Source organism: Eleginops maclovinus, chromosome 13 (assembly GCF_036324505.1).
Source record: "Eleginops maclovinus isolate JMC-PN-2008 ecotype Puerto Natales chromosome 13, JC_Emac_rtc_rv5, whole genome shotgun sequence".
NCBI lineage: Eukaryota > Metazoa > Chordata > Actinopteri > Perciformes > Eleginopidae > Eleginops > Eleginops maclovinus.
In genome coordinates this window covers 8,393,872-8,406,462 of record NC_086361.1, presented here as the reverse complement: position 1 = coordinate 8,406,462, position 12,591 = coordinate 8,393,872, and the positions used below count along the sequence as shown (strand labels likewise).

The window sequence follows — 12,591 nt, the reverse complement described above, 5'->3', positions numbered from 1 at the left end:
TTTCATCAGCTGATAATGGTTTAGAGTAGAGTTTCTTGTAGTATTCTTCAAATATTCTTTCTATTTCATCTGGTTCGTGTGATAATTGGTTGGTTTGAGGGTTCTTTATTTTATGAATTGTGTTAATGGCCTGTTGTTTCCGCAGGCGTCTAGCTAAGAGTCTTGTTGCTTTTGGGCCTGATTCATAGTAGGTCTGCTTTACAAATCTTGCCCTCTTTTCTATATCTGTCCTGAGTATCTCATTTATCTCTTCCCTTATCTTCTGTATTTGTTGTAATACAGACGGATTTTCTGTATTTTTATGTTTCTTCTCCAGTTCTTGCAGTTTTTCTACTTTGTGTTTACAGTGGGGCAAAAAAGTATTTAGTCAGCCACCAATTGTGCAAGTTCTCCCATTTAAAAAGATGAGAGAGGCCTGTAATTTTTATCATAGGTACACCTCAACTATGAGAGACAGAATGAGAAAAAGAAATCCAGAAAATCACATTGTAGGATTTTTAATGAATTTATTTTCAAATTATTGTGGAAAATAAGTATTTGGTCAATAACAAAAGTTCATCTCAATACTTTGTTATATACCCTTTGTTGGCAATGACAGAGGTCAAACGTTTTCTGTAAGTCTTCACAAGGTTTTCACACACTGTTGCTGGTATTTTGGCCCATTCCTCCATGCAGATCTCCTCTAAAGCAGTGATGTTTTGGGGCTGTCGCTGGGCAACACAGACTTTCAACTCCCTTCAAAGATTTTCTATGGGGTTGAGATCTGGAGACTGGCTAGGCCACTCCAGGACCTTGAAATGCTTCTTACGAAGCCACTCCTTCGTTGCCCTGGCGGTGTGTTTGGGATCATTGTCATGCTGAAAGACCCAGCCACGCTTCATCTTCAGTGCCCTTGCTGATGGAAGGAGGTTTTCACTCAAAATCTCACGATACATGGCCCCATTCATTCTTTCCTTTACACGGATCAGTCGTCCTGGTCCCTTTGCAGAAAAACAGCCCCAAAGCATGATGTTTCCACCCCCATGCTTCACAGTAGGTATGGTGTTCTTTGGATGCAACTCTGCATTCTTTCTCCTCCAAACACGACGAGTTGAGTTTTTACCAAAAAGTTCTATTTTGGTTTCATCTGACCATATGACATTCTCCCAATCCTCTTCTGGATCATCCAAATGCCCTCTAGCAAACTTCAGACGGGCCTGGACATGTACTGGCTTAAGCAGGGGGACACGTCTTGAACTGCAGGATTTAAGTCCCTGGCGGCGTAGTGTGTTACTGATGGTAGCCTCTGTTGCTTTGGTCCCAGCTCTCTGCAGGTCATTCACTAGGTCCCCCCGTGTGGTTCTGGGATTTTTGCTCACCGTTCTTGTGATCATTTTGACCCCACGGGGTGAGATCTTGTGTGGAGCCCCAGATCGAGGGAGATTAGCAGTGGTCTTGTATGTCTTCCATTTTCTAATAATTACTCCCACAGTTGATTTCTTCACACCAAGCTGCTTACCTATTGCAGATTCAGTTTTCCCAGCCTGGTGCAGGTCTACAATTTTGTCTCAGGTCTCCTTTGACAGCTCTTTGGTCTTGGCCATAGTGGAGTTTGGAGTATGACTGCTTGAGGTTGTGGACAGGTGTCTTTTATACTGATAATGAGTTCAAAAAGGTGCCATTAATACAGGTAGTGGAGGACAGAGGAGCCTCTTAAAGAAGAAGTTACAGGCCTGTGAGAGCCAGAAATCTTGCTTGTTTGTAGGTGACCAAATACTTATTTTACTGAGGAATTTACCAATTAATTCATTAAAAGTCCTACAATGTGATTTCCTGGATTGTTTCCCCCATTCTGTCTCTCATAGTTGAGGTATACCTATGATAAAAAATTACAGGCATCTCTCATCTTTTTAAATGGGAGAACTTGCACAATTGGTGTCTGACTAAATACTTTTTTACCCCACTGTATAGCTAGCTAGCCTTTTTTTGTGATGTTGTCAAAGCGATTGGTTTCCCCCGAATAACTGCCTTCATACCGTCCCACAGTATTGCAGGGTTTACTTCCCCATTATCGTTCTCTTCTATATACCTTTTTATTTCTTCTCTTATCTGTTCCACATTTGCCTTATCGTTCAAGATGCCCAGATTTAGCCTCCATACAGTATTTATTTTCCTATTATTCAAGTGTATTGTCAAGCTAATCCCACTATGATCTGATATATCTGCCGCCCCGATTTTACACTCTGTGGCCCTGTGAATTTCACTTGTATTAATTAAAAAGTAATCAATTCTGGAGTAAACAGAATGAGGTACTGAATAGTGTGTATAGTCCCTTTTTAGTGGGTGAAGTTCTCTCCACACATCGATTAGTCCCATTTCCCGGACTGATGCATCAATAAACTTGGTTAGATGCTTCTTGCTTCTTTTTAGGCTTGTTGTGTCCAGGTTATGGTTCATGACCACATTACAGTCCCCTCCACATATCAAAATACCTTCAGTTTCTATAGCAATAATGTCAAACAGAGTTTTGAAAAAGCATTTTGTACTCTCTGGGGGGGCGTATACATTGATCATTGTCACCATTCTGTTTTCTAGCTTTCCTTTAATTAATACAAATCTCCCTTCATTGTCCCTATCTTCTTTAAGGCATTCAAATTGAACTGCATTCGCAATAAGGATAGCCACTCCTCTCTTCTGGCTAGGTTTATAGGAACTGTAAAATGTATTCCTAAAACCAAAGCGTTTTAGCTTTTCATGTTCTTGTTGAGGCAGGTGAGTTTCTTGTAAAAATAGTACTTGAGCCTTTTCTTTTTTCAATTTAGCCAGGACCTTGCTCCTCTTAACTGGGTTATTCATCCCATTTACATTAAGTGACACCAGTTTTATATTATTATATGGCATTTAAATGCTCCAATCTCGTGTTACATTCTTTAACCTCCAGACAACTTAAAACTGCACAGACCTGAACATCTGGACAACATGTGCTAACTGAAAGAAACAAAGAAAAAACAGTTAACTCCCAAGGTAGGGTGATTCTTCGCCACCCTGAGTCCCCATTGGTAGGCAGAGGGGAGATCCTCCTCCAGGAGGGCCCCTCACTAGAGGTGAAACACGCCATTTCACACATCGTAGTAGTCCAACATCGTCCGATAGCATGTATTTTGTATTCCAAATGAAGTCTTTAACATTGGTCTTACTTATTTTGGCCCCTTATACCAGCGTAAAAATAAATCAATCAAAATTAAAGTAGCTGCCCTGCCAAACCATCCTATTTGAATTGAAGAGGGGAAAGAAAAAAGGAAGATATCCTTCAAAGTGACTTGCAGATATTTTTGCCATGTATAACGGTTTAAGACTCACATCACGGGCAGAAGTGGTTTATCAGTCATTTAAATCATTTAAACATGAACTTCTCACAGCTGTTTTCATTAAGGGGCCAAGAAAGTTTCACATACCGTCACAAAGTAAAGAGTAAAGATTAGTTGGGGGGAATCCGCTGAAACTCCTGTAATCTATGCTCAGTCCTGAAGTCGCGTATTTCCTTACTGATACTTTGAAGCACCGAGCACATGTTTTCTGCAGAGTTGTCGTTAGCGCGCTGATCGTCGTCCATTTCTGGTGTATTCTCCCTTTCTTGTGTGTCACGTTTTGTTTGACTTCTAGTCGTTACTCCCCTATTCATTCCAGAGTAAAATTACTATGAATTGTTCAACAAATAGTGAATTTAGGGGGGTTGATTCTAACTTGCTATCGGGAGCTCGAGCTCATGCAGCCATCTTGTCGTCTTGCTCCACCGGAAGCCCTTATGTGTGTTTTAATTAACTTATTTGTTTTTGTTATTGTATGCACTACCTCACTCACAATGGACACTTTTAGAGTGGGAAGCCTGAATGTCAATGGAGCCAGAGAGCTAAGAAAGAGAGCCTTAATTTATCAAACGGCAAGAAAAAAACATGTCGACGTGCTTTTTTTACAGGAGACGCACAGCGACGTTGTTAAGGAGAATGACTGGAAAAAGGAGTGGGAGGGGGAAGTCATTTTAAGCCACAACACCTCTCTCAGTGGAGGGGTGGGCTTCCTTCTCTCCAAGTCTTTTAATCCTGTCTCACTGGAGGGTCGAGCAGTTTATCAAGGGGAGGTTGCTTTTAATAAAAGCACGGTTTGACCTTTTTACGGCTGTTTTTATAAATGTGTATGCTCCAACAAACGGTGCAGAGAGGAAGCTGTTTTTACAAAAAGTTAATGATGTTTTAAACGGCTGTGTCGCGGAGGATTTTTTATTCTTGGGTGGGGATTTTAATTGTACGGAAAATGCATCTCTAGATCGCAACCATGCAGAGCCGCACCCAGCATCCCAGCATGCTCTGAGGCAGCTGGTCCACTCCCACGGCGTGGTGGATGTATGGAGAAGGATGCACACAGACGATAGGCAGTACACCTGGTCCCACATCCGAGAGAATAGGATTTCATCAGCCAGACTAGATCGCATTTATTGCTTTAAGCATCATTTTAATACTTCTAAAATGTGCAGTATACTCCCTGCTGGTTTTACAGATCACTCTTTGCTTCTATGTAATGTTTTTATTAGAAATGTTTTACAGAGAAGTGCTTATTGGCATTTTAATTCGGTTTTAACATTTGATAAACATTTTAAAGAGGCCCTTATTTATTTCTGGAGTGTTTTTAGACAGAGGAAGGGAGAGTTTAGCAGTCTTAGGCAGTGGTGGGACCATGGTAAGACTGAGATAAGAATGCTCTGTCAACAGCACACCCTCAATGTCACACAGGACAACATCAGATCTATGAAAGACCTGGAGAGTGATATAGTGGAACTAGAAACAATACGCGATTCCACAGGAGATCGAGGATATATTGAAATCCTCAAAGAGAAAAAGATGGCTCTAGCCAGCCTGCTGGACGTTAAAGTTCAGGGGGCACTGGTCAGGTCCCGGTTCCTAAACATAAATGAGATGGATGCCCCCACTAGTTTCTTCTTCGGCCTGGAGAAAAAGAATGGACAGAGGTGGGTAATCCACTCACTGCTGTCAGACACAGGGCAGGAATTAACAGAGCCAAGCCAGATCAGGACGCGAGCTGTGAGCTTTTATTCCAACCTTTACACGAGCGAGTACAATGAGGACGAAACGCTCTCAGAGGAGTTTTGTGCGGAACTACCTCAGGTCTCTGAGGAGGCCAACTTGCAGCTTGCAGGGCCGTTGACGATGCAGGAGTTGCAGGCCGCACTGCAAGGCATGCAGGGACGGCGGGCTCCTGGCATCGACGGCCTCTCGGTAGAGTTTTTTAAAGCCTATTGGGACATCTTGTCACATGACCTGTTTGACGTTTTTAATGAGAGTCTGGCCTCTGGCTCTATGCCAATGTCCTGCAGCAGAGCGGTGATCACGCTGCTGCCAAAAAAGGGAACTTGCAGGATATCAAAAACTGGCGCCCTGTGTCTTTGCTGTGTGTGGATAACAAGCTTCTGTCCAAGGCTTTGGCCACCAGGCTGGGGAGAGCTATTGAGCAGGTCATCCATCGGGACCAGACCTACTGTGTGCCCGGCAGGTCCATGGTGGACAATGTTCACCTGATTCGAGATGTTTTGGAGGTCTCCAGCTCATTGGGCATTAATACTGGTCTGATTTCTCTAGATCAGGAAAAGGCTTTTGACCGCGTCGAGCACAGCTTCCTCTGGAAAGTAATGGAGAAGTTTGGGTTCAGCGCTGGTTTCATAGCTAAGATCAAAGTGTTGTACAATAAGATTGAGAGTGTGCTGAAGTTCAACAGTGGGCTGTGTGCTCCTTTTAGAGTGTGTAGAGGGGTCCGGCAGGGCTGTGTTCTGTCTGGGATGCTCTATGCACTCTCCCTAGAACCCCTCCTCTGCAAAATACGCTCCAAATTCCAAGGGCTGTTTTTACCTGGTTTTAATGGAAACACGGTTTTATCTGCGTATGCGGACGACATCGTTGTTTTTATTAGTGACCAGAGGGATGCAGACATTTTAACCAATATTGTGACAGATTTTAGATTAGATTTTTTCACTAACTACATCAGTGGTTGATGATAGGTTTTGCATTTGACACATAGTAGGAAGTTTAAATGTATTGTAATTAGATAGTGAATATTAAATACATTACACATATTAATTTTCACAAACATATCGTAAATAATATTACGTTCTATTTTAATATTTTATTTTATCCCCTTGACGCCTTAATTTAAATGCAATTATGTTAAAAATTTTATTTTATGTGTTTTTGCTTTCAAGCAGATGCTAAATTAAGTGGAGATTATTAATTTCAATTTAGCACATAGAATAGATATAATTTTGGGTATGATGCAAATTAGCGACAACAGGCATTAATGGATCAAATAGTAATTAAAACACATTTCCCATCTCAGGCATGTAATTCATTTTATTGATGCCAACATATAATTAATTTAAATAGTATTAATTTCATGACAATATGTCAACAGACATGCAAAACTCATGACAATGACAACAAAACAACAATAAAAAAACAGCGTGTAGAACTGTGTGTAATAGAGAGAGTGTGTGTGTGTGTGTGTGTGTGTGTGTGTGTGTGTGTGAGAGAGAGAGAGAGAACGAGAAAGAGAAAACACTTAGAGAGAACAAAGGATGTGCCGAGCTGTCTTACTCATGAACTCAGCTGTCAAAAACTCATGACATCATTAACCATTCATTATAACAATGAAAACAATAACAATAACAAGAACAAAACAGCTAAGGTGTCTCACTGATGGAAATCTCTGAAGCAGTTGTTATTTTTGTTCAGGCACAAGTGAACATTGCACTTCGAACATTTGATCACAGTCTGTCCCCTACAGTTTGGGAGTTTGCAGCGCTGTCGTGAACTTTCAACCACTGGCCAGTGACCCACAGCATCTGCGCGGACTTCCTGTGCTGGTATGGCCTTGGCTGGGCCTCTGTGTCTTTTCCTCTCAAAGTCTCTTTCCAGATCTGATGAAGGGCGTCCCCTCTTCTTCTTGGACAAGTCCTTGCCCTGCATGCAGAGAGCTTGTGCAACTGATGTTCTGAAGGACAGCAGATCCCTCTGCTTCTTCTTCGGGATATTCAGGGATTCAGAATCACGTCGATACAACAGCCAGCTGTTGACAATGGCCATATCCACAAAGTGGAAAAAGAACCTATGGTAGTACTTCTTTGACCTAATGTGGATGCGATAATAGGCAATAAGTGCATCAAGAGCATCAACGCCACCCATGAATTTGTTGTACAGGCTAATGATGTTTGGGCATTCCACAGTCATTTTCTTCTTTTGCTTTCTGTCCCATCTTTCCACAGTGGAAACAGGCTGGGCACTGGCAAAAGTGCTGGCAACAATCACCCCTCTGTTGTCAAACCATTTCACAGCTCTTATTTCCACTTTTTCCACAACAGCCTGTTTCTCCTCGAATGTCCCTCTGCCCTTCTTCTTCATTTCTCCGTCCGCAGTGAAAGTGCAGCCTTGGAGTCGATTCTGCCGCACTGTGCCAAGGGCAGGTATCCCGTTGTTTGCCAGAGCTACAAACAACTGCAATGAGGAAAACCAGTTGTCAAAATATAGCAGGTGATTGAGTGCACCCTGAATGACTTGTGCAAGCTTTAGCACGATGTTTCCGCTTGCCCCAATGTCTGGCCCGTTTGGTGGAGGGTCAGATTTCCCTGCAAAGATGTCAAAGGAATGCACCAGCCCCTTTGTGTCACAAAGCACAAATATTTTGTATCCCCATTTGTGTGGCTTGCTGGGGATATATTGCTTGAGACTTGATTTGCCTTTGAAAGGCACCATTTGCTCATCGACACAGAGCATTTGATCTTGCGGGAGAGCCTGGAATTTGGGAAGAAGTGCATCAATCAGTGGCCTGATTTTGAAAAGTCGATCCTCGTTGTTTGGTGTCATGTTATTGTTGAAGTGGATGTAATGTTTAATTGCCTCCCATCTGTCACGAGGCATCACATCAGCCACATGTGGTAGTCAACATGCACTGGACCAGTACATTCGGGATCGAGGTAAGTGCAGAATGCTCATGTAAACGACTGTGCCAATGAACTGTTCCAGTTCATTACGATCCAATTTCAGCGCACAGTTTGGATTTTTTTGGGTGCAGTATAGATTGCTCTGTTCCACAATACTGTCTAGAAGCTCTGTATCGAAAAAGTCTCTGAAGTATTGGATGGGCAGTCTGACTGCATCGGCCTCAGGAAGAGCATCTTGCCAAACTGGCACTTCTTTCGGTCTTCTGGCTGTCTTCCACTCTACCCTCTGTCTTTTTTGTTTTGTAGCAGCTGCTGTTGTAGCAGGTGCTCTCGCAGCAGTAGCTGCAGAACTGGTGCTAGGGACCGCATCAGAGTCTCCATCAGTGCTGCCACTGTCATCACTGCTGCTGCTGCTGCTGCTTTCATCACCTGGTGTAAAAAAAAAAAGTCACTATTGAAAAGAGCAGACATTTTTAGTACAGAGTACAGTTGTAAGACAGAAAAGTTCTTTGAAAACAGCTTTCCATACTTCGAGGTCAAGCTAAATGAAAGAAATAAAAGGTCACTATTGAATGCAGACATCTTTATTTACATAATACAAAACATGTACTCATTGTGACATCCACAAATATTAGGCTAACAACAAAGAGCTGCACAATATTATAAGAATATTCAGCGTTTTCCCACAGACTTTTCTGCCAGCCTCGCAATGTATGGGAAACACTGTTATTATAACCTTATTACTACTATTCTCATCACCTGGTGCAGGTCTATATTCCTCATCCTCATCACTGTCTCCACTCTCACTCAGACAACTGTCCTCACTATCTGATGGTGGAACCCTGGTTTGTACTCCAGGAGTTCGTTTTCCATAAAACATGGATGTGTTCATTTTTTCTTCTGAGTAAAAATAAAGGGCAAAAATTGCATTTATATTCAACATTGTAATTTTATAAGGATTATAGAAAGTTACAAGAAATGTATTGTCTCTAGAAATTGTGTATGACTACCGCTAAATATAGTATTGTTTAGATCCGGCCGAATGTAGCCAATATCCAAATTTGGTTTTGATACATTAAGTAGTTTTTGAGAAAAATGATGTCCTCATATGAGGACAATGGGTCTATCATAAGCATTAAAAATATTATTTGATTTTTGGCATCACAAGGTGCCAATTAGTCTAAATTAAAATTTTAGCTTTGTACAATAAGTATTTCTCTCAAAAATCAATGTCCTCGTATGAGGACAATGGGTCGATCTTGGTATATGACAGACATAGACACCATTGGTTTAAAAGTACAAAACAGTTTATTTTAATAGGTAAATATCAATATGTATCACATCAAATTGAATCAGCTATTCATTTAAAGCCCTTAACATGGCTTTACAAAAATAAAACCGCATAGTCATGCGAATCAGAACCACAAAACACTTAACAGAATTCATTTCAAGCTTCAAACAAACCGTATGTATCCAAACTTTTAGTGATCTAAACTTTTAGTGAACGTCATAGCATCATTCATGTTTCAAGAGAGCTAAAAAAAAGCCAGTGTGAAAAGCTGCAAAGCAGTTGCGTTCACTCGTCAAACAGAGGAAACATTGCATGTCACGCATTGCACACGGGATTTCCCAGTGCAGCCTTTCATTCTGCACCGCATTGGGTTTTTCAGAGGAACCATGTCTGGAAGATGGGCAGCAGTGGATCGCACTGAGACATGGGGGATTGGAGCAACACGAGAATTTTTCTCAGGTGGTGGAAGGAGATTTTCATTTTCCACGTCACACTTGCTGAGGAATACCTGAGCCACTACCATGCGAAACTCCAGAAACTGCATGATCGCTTTCCTTGGTGTTCCACTTTCTTGGCGATCCTTGCGGTACAGGATCCAGCTGTTGGCCAGTGCCAGGTCGGTGAAGTGCATGCGAACAGTCCACTTCTTTGTTCGGACACCCATTCTGTAGTAGCTGATCATTCTGTCTGACATGTCAACACCTCCCATATTTGTATTGTATTCGCGCACAACACTCGGCCTTGTGACAGTGACATATATTTTGTCCTTCTTGGACCACCGCCGGCATTGGTCTTCTGGCTGCTCTGCATGGACAGTGGAGAGCATCATCACTGGCTTATTGTCGTACCACTTCACCACACACACTTTCCCATCTTCCCTGGTTACTGCAGCAGAGGTACCTCTTCCTTGGATTTTCAAGGTTTTGTCATCTGGTAGCTTACTCACTGCTTGTGAGACACGGTTCTTCATCACAGTGCCAGTAAGATAGATGTGATCCTTCAGCATAGTATCCACCGCTGCAGTGGAGGTGAAGAAGCGATCACAGTACACTTTCGTGCCGGCAGTCAGGGTTTCAGACAGACGTTTGATGACGAGCGATCCTAGACCCAATCCATCAGAGTCCGGAACCTGCAATGCCAGTGCCTGTGAGCCTTGGTACACCTCAAAGTCTAGCACGAGACCATCCACCGATGCCATCACGAAGTTCTTCATCCCAACTGGATTTGGCTTTAGTGGCAAATACATCCGGAATGGGCAAGCGCCTGTGAATGGTATCATCTGCTCGTCTATGGAGACGCACTCTGGATGGATCTGCAGGCGGCAGCCGGCAAGTATGCGATCCATGTATGGCCTCACCTTCCAGAATCTGTCGATTCTCTTCTGTTCTTCTGGAACGTCATTGTCAATGACCACTTTCAGATGGCTCCGTAGTTTGAAGAATCGATCTTGTGTGATTTTTTTTCAGTAATGGCAGGGATTCGTAGAGCATTGGACCAAAACATTCTCATCTGTGGATAAGGCACGCAAGACATCAAGATTGCTGCTCCAAAGAAGTGATACATCTCATCCACTGATGTGTTGAGAAATCTCCCAGTGTTAACGAGTGACATGGCATTTGTGCAGTCAGCGATTAGTTTCATCAACTCTGAGTCGATGTACTGCTCCACATAATTCAGTGCCTGCCAACTTGCCCGAACATCTTTCAGTACAGTGTCATCTTCAGCTTCGAAGTGGACTAAGTTTGGTTTAAATGGAGTATATCTCCAGCGCTGTACACGTCCAGCAATCCTAGATTTTGGCCTGGGCTGCCCATGTCCGTGCTCTTCCAAAACCAGCTCTAATAAGAAAGACAGAACACAGTTTATTTATTATGCAGTCGGGATTGTTAACGTTAAAGTGGCTGATTGAGCTGAGAGATTGTGATGATAATAATAACAACAACAATAATAATAATAATAATAATAACCATAATCATAATAAACAATATTAGCAATAGTAATAACAATAATAATGACAATAATAATTATAAATATTTTTTAGCTCACCATCATTCTCAATATGTTTACGGCCATGTTCATTCTCAGAGTCTTCGGCTGCATTAGGTGCATCAGGTATGTATTCTTCATCTGAATCATCTCCAGGTGCTGGATCATCAGAGTCAGAGTCAGACTGCTGTTCTTCCATTAGCTTAGCTGCATGCATATCGACTTCATCTTCATCATCTGACAGTTCCTCAACGTCAGAATTCTCTACAATTGCCATGAGCAATTCTTCTGCCCTTGACAATGACAGCTTTCCTATAATAACAGCATGACAGAATAAAGTCCAAATCAAAATCTGTACCAGACATAGAGGATGCAACATGTATATAGTATATGATGCAGACTAGCTATCAAGCTTGCTTGCTAGCTCTAACTGTAGAACTATAGCTAACTGTGGCTACTGTAGCTAACTGTATTGCATCGCAAACTATAAAATTGTGAAGAAGGCATATAGGAAACCTTTATGTTAGCAAATGTGCCACTTAAATTAACTAAATAACTTATTTACAACTGTAATCTCTTCTGAATCTTCCCAACTTTAGCTAACCACATGGTAAAATAATGTAATGGTGCAATTAATCGTGATCGTCCCAATGTCCTCATATGGGGACGTGGCATTTATTGAGTCTCTAGCCTGCTATTTTTAATTAAATGTGTCAAATTTTCATATCATATGAAACTAGAGACATTATTCTACACAAATACATGGGTTTCATTTATGAAATATAAATAAAACATTACCTTTCTGCTGTTTGTTTCTGGAGCTGCTGTAAAAGTCTTTCGTCGATATCCCCGCCATTTTGTTTCTTACTGAAATTGGTGTAATGTTGTAATAACACCACAAGGTGGTGCGGGCAGTGTCCCTCAATGTGGTCAACAGGTCAATGTTAAAAAAAAATGAGTATCATGTTCCTGAGAGGCAAAAATGTAATGTCCTCATATGAGGACGCAGGGTCTCAGGAGGAAGTCGTACATCAAAAAGACAACATGTTGGAAACTTTACACCATCTCGTAAACTTTACATTGTCCTTCCTGGTATTAATTCCCTGTTTTCACCCCCTTTCACCTTACCTATCCCTGCTGCAATATATTTCAAGCCGTCTTGTAGGTCTTCATATTTCCTCCCACTCTCCATGCAACCTCTCTTAGAACCCTTATCCTCAATCGTCCCTGCACTCTCACTTTGTTTCCTCTTTTCTCGCTCCTGCCCTATAGAGCTCCTGCAGATGATGTCATATATGCTGGTCACGTGACGAGATACGACAGGGGCAGCCAT

The 12,591-nt window shown here is 41.9% G+C and overlaps 1 protein-coding gene across 1 annotated transcript; it reads right to left on the bottom strand.

Annotated features, from left to right (window-relative positions):
• Positions 1-9,564: 9,564 nt before the first annotated feature.
• LOC134875245 (piggyBac transposable element-derived protein 4-like) lies at positions 9,565-12,248 on the bottom strand. Its single transcript, XM_063899720.1, has 3 exons — positions 12,057-12,248; positions 11,319-11,570; positions 9,565-11,110 (listed from the first exon to the last, which is right to left on the bottom strand). The coding sequence occupies exon 3, from the start codon at positions 10,615-10,617 to the stop codon at positions 9,565-9,567; it is 1,053 nt and encodes a 350-aa protein (XP_063755790.1). The 5' UTR covers positions 10,618-11,110; positions 11,319-11,570; positions 12,057-12,248.
• Between the last annotated feature and the right edge of the window lie 343 nt (positions 12,249-12,591).

Bases quoted from the DNA above. Each gene is read 5' to 3' on its own strand.
- LOC134875245 (XM_063899720.1), bottom strand. From the start codon at position 10,617: ATGGATCGCATACTTGCCGGCTGCCGCCTGCAGATCCATCCAGAGTGC.